Source organism: Astatotilapia calliptera, chromosome 1 (assembly GCF_900246225.1).
Source record: "Astatotilapia calliptera chromosome 1, fAstCal1.2, whole genome shotgun sequence".
Taxonomy (NCBI): Eukaryota; Metazoa; Chordata; class Actinopteri; order Cichliformes; family Cichlidae; genus Astatotilapia; species Astatotilapia calliptera.
The window spans coordinates 18,769,131-18,788,824 of NC_039302.1; the positions used below are offsets into that span (position 1 = coordinate 18,769,131).

The 19,694-nt window shown below is 40.2% G+C and overlaps 1 protein-coding gene across 3 annotated transcripts in view; it reads right to left on the reverse strand.

Moving 5' to 3' along the window:
• Positions 1-19,694, reverse strand: part of sbf2 (SET binding factor 2) — a 106,101-nt gene that overhangs the window by 62,135 nt on the left and 24,272 nt on the right. For all 3 annotated transcript variants that reach the window (XM_026167769.1, XM_026167752.1, XM_026167761.1), the window contains 3 exons: positions 4,853-4,990; positions 1,237-1,371; positions 728-838 (listed from right to left, as the gene is read on the reverse strand). In XM_026167769.1, coding sequence (XP_026023554.1) covers positions 728-838; positions 1,237-1,371; positions 4,853-4,990 — 384 coding nt within the window. The remainder of the gene's footprint in view (positions 1-727; positions 839-1,236; positions 1,372-4,852; positions 4,991-19,694) is intronic.

The following is a 19,694-nucleotide window of genomic DNA, read 5'->3' on the forward strand; positions in this document are numbered from 1 at the left end:
AAAGCTGTGCTGTAATTATTCTCACAAATACATCCTGATTCACACCGTGTGCAGGTATCCTCTGATATAATCTCACAGTATCATATAAAGGTCTCATGGGGTCCTCATTCACACAATTCCTGGCATACCTGTATGTTCAACTGTGTTTTGTTTTGACAAATGAGTCTGCTTGGGTCTGGCAGACTTGAGGACATGAGATTTTTTGTGGCGTCTTGCTAGAGAACAGAAGGGGCCAAATTCTTCCTTCTAACAGCACATTATCCATCATTTAAAACAAAATCAGATGAGAAAGCGAATGTGGCAGAATGAGCGGGCTGCGTTTTTGTTCCGGGTGTTAAATAAATTATCTTATGCCTAGCTTACCGGAGCATTATCTTCTGACATTTGGCCACCAAAATACATTATGACATCAAGAGGGATCCTAATGCAGCGACAGTGCAGTACAGTCCTCAAAAATGCTACAGATAAAGTTCAAGAGATTTTCTTTCTTGCTCCACTCTAAGAGTGAACCCTGAACACGATGGTGGTGACTGGCTGCAAAGCAAACATCAGTCTGCATCACTGAACCTCAGTCATCCACTTACAATCTGGCTGAAAGCAGAGCAGGGTTGACATCAACAACCAACTAGCACAAAGTCCTGGACCTGTGCCCCCCTCCTTGAAAAACCACCCAACAGCAGAGCTAGACAGTGATATGTGGACATGTTCTCTCTTAGGTCAGACTTACCTGAGATCCACCAGCAACAGGAACCAAGAACGTAAAAAGGTTGGCCACCAATCCCTCCAAAGGGAAACTCAGGCTATCGATGTAGACCGTGTAGATCAGCCCTAAGCACCCCTGTAAGAACAACACGTGGAAGACAACTAAGACATGGAGAAAAAGGAAAGAAGCAACCATCAATGTGCTTAATAAGTGTCTGCATTTTCTCTTTTTGGGCCAAGAGCAAAGGATCCTCAGTAGGTAAGGTCTGCTAGTAAGGTTATTACCATGGATGGTATGACTGGCCTTACGCCAGCACAAACTGACCTTAATGAAAGGCTCAAAGTTTCTTATACACCTGAGACTCCTGTACTTTCTGAAGTGCATGCCTACATTACACCCATTTTACAGACAGAACAAAGCAGATTAGTATCTGCAAGACGAAAATCAGATTTGACAAAAATTCTGAGAATTCTTCTGAACGGTCAGAAAAAACATTTTTTAAATCAAGATTTAATCGTGCGGTGTCTTATTACCCGGAATATTTCGGGATAATCCAGCCTGGACACGAGAATGAGACTTTTTGGTGCAAACACTTGAGCTGGCTGGATCAGGCCATCCTCTTCTGCCTCCTCATCTTCATCGCCATCAGCTTCAATGTTCTTTGATCCCTGAAACATAAAAAGAGCAGTCGTTACTTTATAAGAAGAAGCACCTTGAGGAGACTGTTGTGATTTGGCACTGTATAAATAAAATGGCCTTTAACTGAATTGAATGCAGCCCAAAGAAATGTTAAAAATCCTCCTTTGTCTACAGTGAGCAGAAAAAAAAACATTCATGAAAGGCTGGACAATTAATTATCCTCTTTCACAATGTTGCATTTTAGTACAGCCAGCAGAGCCACTCTGTTAATTTCTTCAATTACGATGATGCTAATAAAAGATTTCTCCAAAGGGACCAAGATTAAACGAGATTTGCTTACAGAAGAGTCAAAAATGACTTTAGGAAGTTCATCCTCCTTCTCTCCTAGGATCACATCATAATACAGCAAATGCAAAACATCAGTGACAAAAATACCAAACAAGTTAACAACTGCACAGCGCTTAGTATCTGTTGTGTAAGATAGAAAATTTACAGTTTCGATCTGGTCTCTATTGAGATCCACGAGCTGCATTACGACACTGATACGCCAATCTCTCGGCGCTCATTCCAAATAAAGCCTTTATCACAGTCTAGTATATTTCTCCAGGCAGTCAAAACATGCCGCAAGAGCTTAGGTATCTCCAGCACCAAGGAGTGCAGGATCAAAATATCTGTTCTATCCATCTGAGAATTTGGGGGGGGAGATTTGGTTCAATTATTTAACAAAATACATTCCTGCGCCGCCTGTCTGGACGCTCTCTGAAATCTAGCTGAGCAGATAAGGACGTCAACTCAGACAGTTAAGACTGTTAAAACACCCTCACGTTTCAAGAAGATCTTCAGCGCTCTGAAGTGAACGCTGGAATGTTTGAGGTACCCCGATGGTCTCGATGAGACCAAATATAGCCTGACCTAATGATTAATATGAGCGAGACAGATAAAAGATAAGGCCGTGTGGTGGATAATAAACGTTTATAGGGTCAGTCTTTATGCTACAGCATGTAATCTACACCAAGCAGACACGCATCTCGGTCAAGTGTCTCTCTATCAGACACAAACATCTCAGTTAGTTTAATCTGTTTGAGTGAAGCGTATCAGTTAAACTGTAAGACAAACTGTATTGTTTTCATGCTTTTTTTAAAAGCCTAAAGATAGCTTCAAAATTAATTAGATTAACTTCTCACTTTATAAACTAATACATTATGTGCCAACATCAAAATCAGTGCAACGCTCTGCTTGGAAGCCCTGATTCTTTCCAAGAAGCACGGCACTTGGGCATACATGAGATATCTAAATATTATTGTAAAACAAGCATGCCCCCCCCACCTTGGGGAAAGAAGGCACTCCGTGACTCCCCTTCAGGACAATGTGGCTGACAACATTACAAAATCTGCTTCAGAATCACACCACCACCAGCACCATAGCAAAGAGTTCAAGGCCTTGACCCATTTTAACTGGAAAAAAAGCTAAAACAACCCGATACTCAAGGCCCCCAAAATGATCTGCTGCCAGTGTCCCCGTGCCAGACACCCCCAGAGGTCCAATGTCCATAACTCAATGGATTGAAGCTTTCCACGTGGCATCAGGGACTCTTGCACATGTATTACTGATTAAAATACATATAAAAACAACAAAAAAAACCAAACAGAAATTAGGTTTCTCAACAGTTTGTATTGACTTTATTTTACACACAACCACCTGCTTCAGGTGTGGGGTTTTTGACTGAGTGAAAACATTAAGAGTCCCACTTTTCCAACCTGGCAACAAAGTTTACATGTTGAGATACACCGGCTCTGTGATTGTACATACGTTTACACTCCTCTACTGCCACAAAAAAAAGTGTTCAAAAATGTGTTTTTTGAGCATAGTACGAGTTCTCCCTGTAGTCTCGATCATGTCTGGTAAATATGTGGAGCATTATCAAAATTGCATGAAATAGAATTTCCAGAGGTCATCCTCGTGTTAAAGTGAAATCCTGTCGCTAAAGTCCTCCTACTCTTCACAATGAGGGTGATCCACTTATCTGTAAACCCTAACATGCTTTTCACAGACTTCACCAACAAGAGGCGAGCAAAGTGGAAAAATGCACTCAGTTATGCAAAGTGAGGCATGCTTTAATACAAATGTAATTATAATGTGATTCACACAACAAGTTCAAATGCTAATGAGAAAAGGATGCACTACAACAGAGCTGAATTCAGGCATTCCACCAAAGTGACTCGTTGCTATTTTGAAGTTGACACATTTCTCTTACGGGGCTCGATTTCAAATTTCCCTCAAAGATGTTAAAGTGATATAACTGGAATGTGATTGATGACTGCCTTCCACATGCGAAAGGATGTGAGGTCACAGTGGGCAGAGTGACAAAGAGTCATTTAAGGCCTCCAACAAAGGCCAACACAGTGAAACAATTATCTTGGTATTGTGTGGGCCTCTGGCAGGGAGAGAAGTTAACAAGATCACTGGTAAGTATGAAAATGATCCCAATGAAACTAATCTGTAGTAATCAATAATTTATGGGGGTTTTGGACATTGGTGCCGTGACCACTAATCTGCAATCAAACGCAGTCTTGTATGCATGAGTAAATCACATGCCGAAGGGGAGCAGAGGCTATCCTGTCTTTCCTCGGCCAAGTCACAATTTATTAGGCTGGATGCAAACAGGCTGTTTTATAATAACGCCCGACATTCTGGAAGACATCAACCACGCGACAAGCATTCCTGAGAACTAAAGAAGAGTGCCAAAGACGGCAAAAAAACAAAAACAAAAAGCAAATCAATAAGCCTAAAATGAAAACAGAAAGTCACATTGCCCAAGCTTCATATCCCTAAGGGTGTCTAATGGTTATGAAAAGCACACAAGAATGACAGTGACCTCGTTTTGGGGAGGAGGAAGAAACCGACTTCAACATTTTGATATCAGGGGCTTACAAGGTGATGATGTCATGCACTGCTTTCTACTAAAGAGGACAGGTGACTGTAGATTTGTATTATTACTGTGGCTCACATGGCAGCTCAAGGGGTTACAGGTGATGCACCGATCTGACATTTTGATCAAATATCAGTGCGATCACTGATGATCAGATCATGTTGGTTACAGCCAACACATCATTAACACTGCACTGATTGCTAACAGGGGAGTTAATGTAGCATTTAAGAAGCTAAAAACTAGGAAAAAGCAAAGATAGAGCAGCTGGAAGGCATTTCACTTCCAGCTGTTCGCAAAAGTTTTTAAGATAAAACATAAAACGATCGAGTGAGTTGCAAGGCTGAAAAACTCCAACAGCACGTTATGATTTCTCTCTTTTACTCAGTGGCACATAATGCTTGTTTGAAGGCTTCTGCTGCAATTCTAGTAAAATTGAATACTGTCGCCAACGGGTTCTTGTCCACTCCACTTTACACATGACATGCTTGTGTGGATCTGTAAACGGTGGTGGGTTCAGACTGAGCAGGGAATAAAGGAGAAACTCTCTAAGCTGAAATGAGACTGCAGAGACTGTGGAGTACCTGCAGGTTGACCTCGGCCTCGTAGAAAGTGAGGCAGGAGCAGTAGTGTCGGTCTGAATCGATATCTGTCAGCACAACGGTGAAGAAAGTGGGTGCTTTCCGATCTCTGGACAGCCTCCAGCCCCCAGGCTGGCAGAACTGAAAAGACAAAAAACAGTAAAATGACGTCACATAGGAATCCACAGAATCACATCTCACTTACAGTAACATTTGGTTACTTTTGATTTTTTTTAAATAAATTCAGTGGTTATGACACCCACTGAGACTTTTTGCTGGTAAACCAATCAAACCTTCAAATTACTGTGAAATACTGCAGCAGGTCCTAGCTGAATCCCAACGCCCCCATAAAGAGCAAAGACAGGATGTCCTGCTCTGGGGTTGCAATTTCATCTCCTATGCATGCCACAGAGCAGGAAGTGGCATGTTCAGAATTGATTTTCTTTAAAAATCGTCAGCGATGGTGCCCGTTCTAATTGAAGGTCTGAGCATGAGAGGAAATGTCGCACACAAGACTTACAGGGACAAAAAACTCCAAAACAAAAAACAGGAATTAAGCAACTTTATACATTAAATCAAAGCTAAAACTGAGAATAACAACAAATATTTATTTATCCTACTGTCCCAATTTCTTATTCAGATTTTTAAATGACGAATCATCATTTAAGAAAACAACACATCTGAAAGGCGGACCTCTCTGTTACACCGTTTTATTGATTCAGACTGTCCAGGGTATAAGTTTGGACAGAGGTTTAGATATTCCATGAGAGAGTCCTGTTCTCCCAAAATCTTCCAGGAAGGACTTATTATTTAGACTTCCAAACATTCCTGTTTACTGACGATTTAAGTATCACACAAATCAATAATTTTCTATGCGTGACAAAACTGAGCCATTTTTAGAAAACTGTGGGCAGACCTTAAACAGGTTTTAGGTCCCAGAGCAACAACAGCGTGAGTCATCTCCAATCCTGACACAAAACATCTGCAAAGTGTGGAAAAAAAACAAGCTTCTCCCGATACGTTGTCTGGTTAGACAAAACCGGTTTATCAATCTATTGACTTTATAGTTAGAGACATAAATTGCTGTTGATGTTGCCTTCACATAAACACTTGCAATTCTTCAAGCTCAAAATAAACCTGCCCACTGTTTGGAGAAATAGATGAATTATTTGTTCTTATAGATAAACTTTGAATAGTTTATCTTCCAAAAAAAAAGAAAAAGGAATAAATAAGCCACGTGGCACACGAGAGCACAGAGGGCCAAAGTATAAGGGGCAGGCAGGCATTTGGTCAGAGAGTTGAGTGTTTGTGTCTGATCCTTCTCTTGTTTTTGCAGGAGGCCCAACTGGCTCTGGTTTTGAAAATGGTGTTTAGACTGCTCCTCAGGGGTTACGCAGGGGATCACCGGACACATGGAGGAAGAGAGGAGACCGGGTTAAGGAGGGGCAGCTAAGGGCAAAAACAGATGAACAGATGGGTAGATAGCTGGCTCTGTACACGAGGTAGTGTCTCTTGGGCAGCAAATGATAAGAGGTCAACTAAAAAAAAAAAAAAAAAAGGAGAAAAGGAGAAAAGGGAATTAAAGGGGAGGGCTGGAAAACAGAGATTAAGAGAGGAAGGGAGGAAAGAGAGAGATGGGAGGGGGACAAGGGGCCTGTTCAACCTGGAGGATCAGACCAGGATGCCATCTTCTAGCAGATACAATAGCCCACAGGAAATCTGTTAAACCTGCATTGTGGGGAGGTGTGTGTGTGTGTGTGTGTGTGTGTGTGTGTGTGTGTGTGTGTGTGTGTGTGTGTGTGTGTGTGTGTGTGTGTGTGTGCGCATGCATGAATGCTCGGGCCAGACAGGATCCAAGGACAAGTGCGGATAACTGTGCTCCTGTCCTAAAGTATTCCAACTATGCCATTCATTGTTGTCAAAAAAGAGACAAACACATTTGGGACCACATAGCTCAGAAGATCACAGGAGATAATAACATCCTGTGTGTGTCTGTGTGTGTGTTGTATTTCTCCATGTGTGTTTCCGTAGTGGTGAACATATGTGCGAGATGGGGACTATGACACGGTGACATGCAGGCAGCAGATGAAAAGATGATGGTGAAATGATGAATTGCCTTCCATAATGTTAAATAAGTGTTTAAGTCAGGGGTTTCTCTCCTGTAGGTCTGCAGAGACACTTCAGGGCTGGCACAGGTTCAAAGACACTTGACTGAGTTTGGTGTTTAGTAAACTTCATGGTATTCAGGGACCAATGCTTCCAGACAGACATCCATTTACATGCAACTTATCACTGTCTACATAAAACATGTATCTTTGATGTAGCTGGATCCGATTCAGACTCTACAAAGAAAGTGATTCCACGTATCCTACGCAGCTGCATTTTTATAAAAACGTGTCTCATTTCCGAGGTTTTAAACACTCAATGCTTATGACGCTACAAGTTTCAGGCCTGTGCAACAACTGAGTTTGGATCCTACACTAAGGTGTTCACATATGGTGAATGTTTGCTTGATTAAAACTATTTCAAGTAAGATGAGTATACTGATGGTCTCTCTCTGCAACCTACTAGAAAGGAAGGGCATCTCTGAAGGTCTGCAGTGCTTTTTACAAATGTTGTCATTTTAAATCAACTGCATGTAAACATCAATCCGAAGAAATCCTCTGTGATTTGTAATTAAGTGTGGATATACCGATAGTAACACTTTTCTTAAGTTATTCCTCTTTAAAAAGGAATTGAATAAAATGTGGCTTAAGCGCAGACTTTGTTTTAATTTAGTGGCCTAACAAAAATATTGCATTTTTAAGACTAAATGATACCAGAATTAAACTTTGTAGACACAGCGTTGTTGTTAGGGTATACCTGCCACCAATGGGACCAGGTCAGTAGAGTTTATTACTGAACTGACTGCTAACTGACAGACTGACAAAAGTAGCAGTGTAAACTTCAATGTAGAGCAATCGTTTCAGGTCAGACTCAAGAAGTCTAATATCTGTAGAATGGATGTGGTATTACAGACTGGTTTAGAGGCCTGGCGCTAAGCATGTTCACCACTGCATCCTGGTTTGGAACCTGATGTGATGAGCGAGGGGTCGACTGAGAAACTGTGGTACACTCAAGCTTCATATGGCAGCAGCTCTTCAATCACAAGGCATGGCAGCCTTAAACCAGACCATGCTTTGTCATGCTTTGACTCTGATGGGGACCATGACTTACAAAGTTTGTGTCAGTGAGATGTGAAACTAACAACCGAGACAATAATCTTGTAAGATAAATGTTTACTGAGGTCACAGATCAGGTAGGATGGGGGGCTTCTATGCTTCTATGCTACATTCTTCAAACAGAAACAGTAACTGCTATATAGGACAGATAGATTCCAGAGACCAAGCAGAAGGTAACAAAAGGTGAAAGCACTGACTGACAGGATCAGACATAGGCTACACACTGACCTATAGCATGACACGGGAATCAATTACAGAGCAACACGTGCTAACAGTTTAGCCTTTATACAGCTAAGAGAAAGGACATCTCCTGGTCCAAAATTAGATCTCAGTCAAATGACAAAGGATCTCTGGGACACACTTGCTCTGCTGATGTCAGAGGCGAGCTGACTGCAGCCCTCCAGCTAAACCTACCACGTCGCATCATGTGCTACAGCCCAGCATGACTGACTCCCAACCCCACAATTCACCACCCCATCAGTGATATTAGATATGCAGTCTGACCTGGTAAGCATCGTCACAGCACCAATCAAAAGAAAGAGAGAGAGAAAAAAAAGAAGGAACACAGCTGCATTGCCTGAACAAGACACGGCAACATTCTTCTATTATGACAAGTGATTAAAGCTTGCTTAGGCTGGTGCGGCCAGCTTAAACAGGGGCAGCCGCCATTACTAACGATGACTAAGGAAAAAGAGTCAGAGACAACGATATCAGCTTTGTTTTCCACCAGTATGACACAATTGAAACATGACTGGAAAGCGGGGTTTAAGTGTTTTCATTATGACCACAACATTTCAGAGTCCTGTACTAGGAGAAATACAAACAGACTCTGAAGGGTCATAAAACCTTGAAAGAGTTCCCGTCACCACCAATGAACTCTGTCCCGCAAATCCTCCACGAGAGAATTATTTCATACTCTGGTTAGGTTACTACATCCAAAAGTTCTCGCATGTTTTCGCTCCGCAGCAATAAAATGTGTATAGACCGAGCTGTCTCCTCTAATCTGATCGTCAACAAGAATGACCCAAAGTGGATGAGAGAAAAAGGAAAATATTTTCCTCTACAATCCTCTAATCACATAGGCGACTTTTTGTGTATGAGACAGAGGGAGAGACCTGGAAAATGCAGGAATATGGGCAGTTTTTAAAATGACAACACATACAAAACACAGAAGCTGAGTTCACACACACTAACATTTGCATTCCTAAAAATAACTGTTCTCACATCCTAAAGCGGGTGTTACTGAAAGGAAACACACACAAAAACAACAACTTCAACTTTTAAAGAATTCCAAGACAATGCTGCCAGAAAAATCTAGCAGCAGATGTGCCCTACACCACGTGCTTCCATCATCCTTTTCCCTCTACCTTGCTCTTTCCCCATTCTTATGGAAGCATGCCAGGAAGACAACACAATGACGGAAAGTGAAGTGCAAGGTGTCAGGGGCTGGCCGGGGGGTGAGAAGGTCAGCGGCGTGCAGCCTAGCCAGGATTCCATCTTTATCAGGTCTGCAGGATGAGCAACGGACAAAACAACCAGAGATGGCCGCGAGCGAACAAACATGCTTACGTCCACCCCCCACACACCTCATCTCCTTCACTCAAGGACACCAAGATGATGACAGGAAATGAAACGGTCAACAAAAAACAAACAAACAAAAGAAAAAAAAAAAAAAACCCTCCCACACCATAACTCCCAAACACTTCTCCATGGTTACAGTGACTTAATTCACTTTACTGCAGCACAGATGCATCACAAAAGCCTCTGAGGTGACATCTGATCTCCTCAGCTCTGCTAGTTTGAAAGTCTGGTTTACTTTACCTGTTATGTAATACAGGAGACATATGGTTCATTTTAAAGATAGATTATTTTTAGACAACCATGATAGAGCACAGCATGTAAAAAAAAAAGAAAAAAATGTCAAGTCAGGCAGTGAAGTAAGAGTCATCTAGCAAATATGGCAAACACTAATGCAGTAATGTACACAGAATTCCGTGCTTCATAAATGCCACATGTGTAATAGGAAATGTAACACTGGAAAAGGACCCCGCTACAACATGTATTTCAAGCAAAAACGTAAAGAGTTTTTTTTTTTTTTTTTTTTTAAATTGCCACGCACAGTCCCACCACAAGCTTGCAAAGGACAGCTTTGCTTGAGGGCAAATACTTTACTTCAAAAACACTGCATAAATGAAAACCAGGCAGCTCACCACAAGCGGCTTGAAAATAGAAATGCAGAGACGGGAAAAAAAACTAAACATCCCATTGGAGAATTAAACATTCCTATTTATAAATCAACCCACTGTCAGTTCATCCTGTACCCAAACCTTACTACTTCAGCTTCACCTTGAGTTAATATGGGATGTTCACTGTTTGGCATGTGGGATCCCAAAGTTTAGATTGACTCTCTGGTGCCAATTCAGTCAAAAGTAGGTTAATAGACTCTGTATCTTCCAAGAATGAATAGGTTGAATCATAGTTCGGTCAGGAATCTGCCATAAAAATGTACTCAAGAGTAGAAAAATTCCCTGTCGGAATCCAAGAAAAGTCCATGGACTTTCCCCATACTGTTTAATAGTAGTATCAAGCGGGAAAAATGATATTAAAACCACCTGAGTAGTATGAAAACAATCATAATCGAATAAATTCTCCCATTGTGATGATGGAATATGTCAAAATGGACAAAAAGAGCTGTAAAAATCAACCGTGTAAAGTCCTGGCACTTTGTATACAAAACGAAAAAGAAACAACCAGACTCGATAAGTCATGTATGAACATGTTAATCACTTGTCAGCATACTGAACTTCTTAAACAAGATTAAACTGATGTCAAAGTCTTCTAAACACTACAGGATTTCATAATTCAAACGAGGTGTCTTGCATTAAACAAAAATTACAGCTTGGGATTTCACAAAGTAAATAAATGAGAAGTGACCTATTGGTAGATGAGTACAGCACATATTATGCTGCACTCGAGAAAGCGGACTATGACTTTCAACACGTAAAACGCAAAAACTCGAGTTGGTTTCCAGAGAAATGTACGAAAGTTACAGACAGTTCTTGATATTGCCCGACTTTAACGTAACGTAATGAAAGCCGGGTGAAAAACAGACACCAGCAGACCGAAACAACCTGTCAGGTTCCTACATTTGTGACAGCCGTGGGGAAAAATACAAGCATGGGTACCCGGCTTGGGTACTCATCCTTGTATTAAAGAACGTGGCAATGAAAAGGCGAAGCTTTTAGCAGAACTGGCTGTTCCTTTCAATATTTACAGAGATATGCTTGACATATAGTAAATATTTGTGGAACAAAGGATTAGGCTTCATTATGATTCAGCGTGCAGCGAGCCACAATTTGCTCCAAATAACTGTCATACTTATTACATAAGATCATCTTCTACCTAAATCATCCTCTTTAAAGACAGTGACACGCTTATAAATACGGCTTTATTGTACGTTTTGAAATCTGCTTGTGTCTCTCACAACAGATAGCAGGACTCTGATTATATTTACTCTACCAAAGAACCCCGATACCTCCCCGGGATCTGGTTCACACTCACATCTGGCATTCAAATCTAGACTGCCTGCAGATGTGCATCTGACCTTGGAGCACTTCATCCTCACAACTGAGACAGTCCAGGATCTATCCTAATTTTGCAGCACTGCCTATAAAAATCATCCTGAACACCTCCCGTGTCCACAGGTCAGATGTGCGGTGGGTTAGCTTTGTCTACCACAGCATCCTTTATGACAGGAACACCAAGGGGACTAAAATTAGAAAGTGGGAAACAAAAGCTAAAAATTAGGGGGTGGATGATTTCAAGGATTTTGCTGTCAGTGTGACTGCAAACACTATGCAAATCAAGGTAAAAATTTAGTTTGATGTCCCATTAAGGCATTAAATAAATCACCACTAATAAAAAATATTAATTGTAATCATTGTCTCTATGTGCATAATGAGCATGTGGGACACGTGAGCCTGTATATGCATATAAAAACAGATGGACTGAATAATTGTAATGGGCCTTATTTTTAAGGTTTTAAAGCACCAAATTACTACAGGCCCTTTTTTTTAACCCAGGAGTAGGTAAACATGGTTGTTACGGTTATCTGTAAAAAGTAAACACGACACATCAAAACACATTTCTGAGCACATGGAGCGATGCATGAAAGAGCAGGGTAAACAGCTTTATCCTGATGTTGTCGATCAGTACAATGGCCGTCCAGCTCAGAAAGATAATAGCTTTGTAACAGGTGCTTCCTCCACTGCCTTGTAGGGGCCCTGGCTAAATATCAGTACTCACCATAGGTTCTGCTCTCACTTCTGCTGTCCTCCAACCACAACATGTTTTGTTCCTCTCCTAACTATACACTAATGCAGTGCGTGGAGTAAATGCAAAACCTTAAAAAAAGAAATAAACTTGCTACAGAAGGTCTGGTGTTGTTCTCAAAAAACAACAAGAGATGATATCTGTGACGTACTTCAGACGTGGTGACCAACATCTCCTTTTCTACCCAAGCAACCGGCAACCTCTGTCGCTGAATCGTGAAAGCAGGGTTGTAGGGTTGCCAAAACATGCAGCGTTCATATCCTGTATGAGGTTTTATGGATAGTGATGATACTATTCAGTCAAGTGGGCTGTGGGTTAATGGTAATATTTATCCTCCTTTATACCAGAACAAAATCAGCTGGTAACCGTTCGTTTGAATGTGGCGAATACATCCGCAAGTTTGGTTTTATAGTGAAGATGCTGTATAAACTGTGGGTGTGACCATTCAACCATGCTCCCTACAGGACATGCAGCTCTTAAACCCACAGAGACTACCAGAGTTTATCAACCACCCAGCAGAGCTATGCAAAGAGCCATAAAGTCTTCCTAGGCTACAAGAAAAAAAAAAAAAGAATTCATTAGTGCAACATATTATTCTGTGACTGGAATTAATCGTTTCCCCTTAGTTTCAGTATTTTTTCACCTGAAATTTCAAATATGTTCAAGTTCAGCACAGGGAGTTCAGATTATTATAGGAATATTTTGCTGGAAAATCATGTTTGAAAAGCACAACGCTGAGACTGATTTCAGAAGCTGGGTCTGTACACCTGCACTCCTGAGAGTGATAGAGAGATATTTCAAAGATAAATATTTAAGGCACGTAAGTAGAATTCACAAGTGAGGGGAAGTAAGGGACTCTGCAGTTATAAGCTATGTCGCCAGCCACTGGTGTAGTCATCATCAAGTAGTCATTCACATATTTACTAGCAACTTTCATTCACATGTAACCACGTAGGGGAATGTTTGGAGCAAGCATGTGGGTGGTTCAGGATAGCCGTGGTATCCCAAAACTGGCACCATTTCACAGCTATTGTTTTTGCGTAGGTCCCAGTGGCACGTGAGATTGTTATTAACCATCATCACTTTCATGTATTGTTTGCTCGGAAGGAGGCTTTCCATGTTATTCTCAAACTTGAAGTCGATTAGGAAATAACATTTCTGTTAAGTGGACAAGTCAAAAAGCTCTGCCTGTATTTTATCTAGAAGTATGTGAGCTCTCCTGTGTACCGTGGCTCGATTTCATCCTGTGTATTCCCATTTCCTGGTTAGCTCATATCATGGAAAGTCCTGCCTGCTTGACAACTCCAGCTTTGTTTCCTGATGTGTTTAGCTTCACTGGCACATAAAGCATTGATTACTCATCTGTGGATCTTCCTGATGTACACATGGTCCCATTTTCCCGCTAGCTGGAAGGGCTTCCTGCTATTTGGAATGCACTGTTTAGTTTCTCTCTCATAGCTTTACAAACATCAGAAGACTGACGTGCAGCGCGACATGTCACACATGAGCCAATCCATAAGGTGATATAATTAGGTTTCATTCTTTCATAAGTCAGTTATTTGGCAATTAGCCTAAATCGGACTAACAAGGCCTGCTGATTATGAACAATGCAGTAAAGCTTTGTCATGTTTTGCTTATCCAACCAACAGAGAGGTTAGATAAATGACCCCTCATAGCTGAAAGGGTGAGTCTTCTCTCAAGTGAACTGAACTTGACCTAAGCCCAGATGCTAGGAGGTTTAACAAAACAGCTTTGGTGTTCTGGTTAGATATGAGACAAAAAGCTTCAGTTATGTTTGGCTAAAATCTTAAACTTTAAGACACTTGATGGATTAAAAGAGATTTTTAAGGCATTAAAGCAGAGTACGCTTCTTTCATTTGTGCTTATTATATTGCCTAACCTGTAGAGCTGGACGTACATATATGACATAGATGTCACTGGGTGCTATTTAATAGATCATTTTTATTTTATATACTATATTCCCATAGTTAGAATATTGAATATTCTTGAACAATGCTAAACAAGTAATCATGTTTTTGTGTTTTTAATCGACTATATTTTATCAGTACAAAACATTCTAGGGCTCTCGTTCTAATCGCTGTGTGTGCACTCACGTTACCCTTCCTGTGAAGCGTCTTTACTTTTATCTTGGCTCCTAGATGGGTGGAGACGATATGCAACATAACACTGGACAATCAGGGCCTTTATCGCCTCTCTGAGGAAGAAAAAAATGGCATGCAACTCTTCTCAATAACAGTTTCTATCGAAACACTTTGTGGCAGATCTCTGAACCTCAATACGCTGCACTACAACTGCAGCTTAGTGCAGGTAAACGAGTCACTTACTTCCCATAAGGGTCGAAACTGCTGCTTCTTAGAGGGAGTAAAGTTCACCCAGCATACCACTGTTATCATGCTGTACTCCTTTTGTTAAATTCTTTTTCTTCATGCACAAAAATTGGGTTTGTTGTCTTACAAATAAATATTCAGTCTCTTTATCATATCATATTATATCAAGGTCAGATTTTTCTTAGCCATATTGCCAAGCTCTATGAGGTGAGTAGAACTAGCAATACGGTTAATATTGCTCTTATATATTTCAGCCACACATAACAGTCAAAAGAAAACAACGAGTACGGGAGGAGTTTGCTTCAAAAATAAATTCCAGATTTAATCTACGAAGGTGGTTGCTATTGTATAGTCATTGTAAAGATCATCTATATGATTCTGCCAGTTGAAAAACACTTCCATTGAGGGTTTTTTTTTTTTCCATTTTCATTGCTTAAGTCCTTTGCAGGACAAGAGCAAGATGACGAGAAAACAAATATTTACAGTGAACATTTTAACCTTAAACATAAGACTTAAAGACTCTGTTTGTTTGTGTGTTGGGTGATGTTGTAGCAGTACTTTCACCAGGAGGGTGTTTAAAAGAAGCCTAAAACTTTTTAAAGTCCCAAATTGAAGTGGAGAAAAGTCTACCAGCAACTAAAACGAAACGGTGGCAGATATCTTAACAACTCTACTGGATCAGCAGAGAAAATATTTTTTTTCAGGTTTTTTGTCTTTTTGTTATAACAACAAATAACTTAAACACAGTTTAAGTTACGACTTTCTGTTTTTTTGTGCAGTGGACTAAATTTGAGTTTCACTATGATTTCAAGGAACATTTTTACTTAAGGGGGGGCGCAGCCCAGGTCTTGCTGCAGTCAGGTCCAAGACTTCGTCTTCCTGAGAATATCTCTAATTAAAACCATATTTTAAATTTCAGTTAGAATTTCACCATTTGTACTCTGGCCCAGTGGACATAAACTATCCACACATGACACTTGCAGTTCACATTTTTCTAATAACTTGAGCATCTTTTCTGGAAGTGAAGCCTTGTTTCTCATTACAGCAGGGATTTGGAGGAAAAGCAAGAGTTCAACAAGTTAAAATTCTAGACAAGAGACATGACACATGTGAGTCTGGTCAAGTCAGGTCACATTCCTTTAAAGGAAGATGGGCCCTGAAGTTTAATGTTTGAACAACAACAAGCAGAGAAACAAAAAAAAAAAAATCCCAAAAATCTCTGTTGTAAGATCATTTGCTGTTACAATACATGTACTTCTCTGCATTTGATGCAGGTACTCTGTGTGTTTGCATTTACTGTATATGCCACAGGAAAAAATGCAGCCTTTTCAACAACAGAACACAGAGTACAGTAACCTTTCTCCAACTTATCCTAGTGTCTCTCTGTTATCAGCCAGCCTTGGATTAGCCTACTGTAGGAGCACATGTGATTTAGTGTTGTTTGGATGCAGGACAGAAATTGCAATGCCTCCAAGAGCACCATATGCACTACAATCCCTACAACTTGTAAACTGAAACAAGGAATTTCCAAAAACACAAGAAAAAAAAAGTTCATAAAATAGCAGTTATACTTCTTAGAACTCAGTATCGGAAGTTAGACCTTGTCTCAGTATCGAAGCATAGCCAATGCAAAACCACAGCTTGGATAGACAAACTGATTTCTAAAATGCTTAGAAATCACAGGTGTAGCTAGAGAGAAAAAAAAGGGAAAGTCAATTGGAGTTTTTAAGGTAGGCTGCCACCGATTTAGTTTTGTTGCTAGTAAACCTGTCTTGATTTCAATCTTAGACTTTCAGAAGTATAACACCCTTCAACAAAAATAATTGAGGTATGAAGTTAATATAACACTATGTCTTGTGTTTAACACAGCAGATGATCAGAACTGACTAACTGATAATGTTTGCTCCTCAGCCCCCACATCATTAGCTGCTACAGCGCATGCTACCTTACTTAACGGATGCCTTATGTGGTAATTACAAATAGCTAAACAGCTAATGTTAAAGTATGTACTGGACAGGGAAGTTTATGATAACTGGGCTTGACTTCATAAAATTCCTCATAAAGACTGGGGTGTTGGTCTGTAAGATGCTTTGCCAAGTTTGCTGTGCTACTGTTTATGTGTTCAGCTGCTAGTGAGGAGAGAGGCTGATTGTTAGCTACAGGCTTTTGAATTCAATACTGTTACAAATGAGTAAAGGAGTATCTAATCCGATCCGTGACTTTTTAGTATCAATTAGTAACAAAGTATCTTTTTTTTGACAACCATCCGTGGTACATATACTGCTTAAAATGCCTATGGAATTAAGTATTTTCAGAGGTATGGTATTAGTATCACTAACCTGCAAAAAATTACTAAGTAACAAAGTAATGTGTCGTTGGGACAAATGTTAACCAAACCACAGGCTTGTAAAGGGGAAAAAAGGTTAAAAGGTTAAAACTGTATTTGCTGCAATAACTCCACATGCCAACATTTGACAAAGTCATTTATATCATAGTTACTTGATTTATTCATTCCTACTTTTTAGCCTAGATGTGCTGCATATGCTGCATATCCTGTCGACAGAATTTTCAAGGACTGTTCTGAAGAATGAATTTAGGTTTACCACTGACCACTATATTGGGTCAGTGGGATAAGAAAGTTCAACTTTGGGCAAACAGCAGAGACGTAGAGCTGTGGATAGATGAGGAAGACTAACACTTCACCTCAGCGTGACAGACCGACCCTCGTGTCAATCAAGAAAACATCCAATTTTAGTTTTAAGGACCACGAAAATGCATACCAGAGATGACTCAGGCTAGTGTGAGACCATAATGTCGTCTGAATATTTATTGTAATGCTACATCTTCAGGCACTTTCATGCTGGCTTGACTGATTGGGACACTGTAGGCGCCATTTGTGTACGTGTCTTTCATTTACCAATTTAAGGAAATTATTGCTGTGGAAAGTATTAGTACGATGCAATTAAAGCCAAGATTAAATTAATTGTGGAAAATGGGAAGAAAAAAAAAATGCCCCCTGAGGTCACGATAATTATTTCAATCAGTCAGAAACCTAAAAACAATAAAAATGCACACTGAAGCACATACCAGGGCTGGGACACGCAAATATTTTTATTATTTAATAAATTATTTTAAGGAATAAGCAATTGTTACATCTGCCGACAATCATTTCTCATTAACTGACTAATTATTTCAGCACTGAATTATATAGCACTAAAACTTCACTTTGGCCTTTTGCATAAAATGCAGAGCCCCAACCTGAGCGCACTGTGGTGAGCCCTGTGCCTAGCACATGATCAAAGGACACTGATTTGAGGCTACATCTACTGAGGAGATGCTTTGTTTTCCTACCGGGAATTACAGAGGAGACAGCAGGAATGAGTCTGTTGACAGAACATTGTCCGCAGGCTACATGTAATAGACTCACCCTCATGTTCAACACTGAACTTTGTGGTGCTTAGGAATGTGTTTGACCTCTCAGGCATAGTTGTTAAGATACTTCACCTCACCCAACACGCATAAACACATGGAAAGCCAAGTCGAGCATAAACACAAAGACCTATCCGTTTCTATTGCACAGTGTGTTGTGTATGTAACTCTCAGGGGATGATAATGTCACGTGAGTTAAAGTATTATATAAGAGATTTTTTATGGGCCTCTAAATAATTTTATTTAACCAAACTAATACTAGGTGGTCAAGTCAGAGATCAGCCAAAAATGAGAGGATTTTTTTTTTTTTTTTTTTTTTTAAAGAAGAAGAAGAAAAAAGACAAAGTGTGTAAATAAAGTGACGGGTCACCACTCATTGCAAGAACAGGTTTAGTGACCCCTGTGAAACTCTGTTGAAGGGATTCTTCTGAAAGATATTGGTGTTTTGATGCTGCAGTACTCCAAAATCCAAAATTAGGTGCTAATCTGGTCACTTTGGAGGCCATGGCATGTGCTAGAACAGCGGTCCCCAACCCCCGGGCCTCAGACCGGTACCGGTCCGTGAGTCGTTTGGTACCGGGCCGCGAGAGTTGGGGCTCAGGTGTGAAATGTATGGTTTTCAGGGTTTTTATCGTTTTTCAGCGTTATTTTGTTATCGTTTTTATAGTTAACTCGGTTTTCCTGGGTCTTTTCACGTGTGTTATGAATAAATCTTCTTTTTTTCGGTACCGGTACTAGTTTTATTTTGTTGTATTTATCCGCGACACCTTAAAGGCCGGTCCGTGAAAATATTGTCGGGCATAAACTGGTCCGTGGCATACACTGTGGATGGTGGGACTACCCTTCCTTAAGAGACCAGTCGCATCAGCCTAAAAAATGCGTAATTGAAATGAGGTAATCACTCAGTCCGTTTTTTTAATGGCAGCAACCCTTCCTACTTGACTGGTCTTGATTTTGTATTCTATTTGATTGGATTTTGTCGTGTACACAAAACATAATGATTAGTACATGCAGGATTGTGCAAAGGTCTTGAGCCACCCCTGATTTCTTTATATACTGCTAGGAAAATGCAAGTGATCTATTCAAACATCCGAGAGCAAAAATGGAAATAAAAACAAACAAAACTGAAAGTCAATATTTGCCGTGACTTCTTTTAATCTATGACACAGCTTGAATTCTTTTAAGCAAGCTTTTTTTGGCATTTTTCAAAGTAGTCTTCAGGAATAGTTCTCTGGGTGTCTTGAAGGACATCTAAAACTCTTCTTTGGATGTTAGCTGCCGTGTGTTTGGGATAATTACTATGCTAAAAAAATAAAGCAGTTGCTAATCAGACCCTTTCCTCATGGTATCACATGGTGGATCCAAATCTTACATTACTTTACTGCAGTTCTACCTACGCTGCAACTCTGCAAGTCCATCAGTTGTGACAAGATTAGGGCTCAAATTGTGATCATAAATATTTTGTACTTGTAAATCAGACTGCGTAGCTGTGAACTGAGTTTTATAACCTTGTAA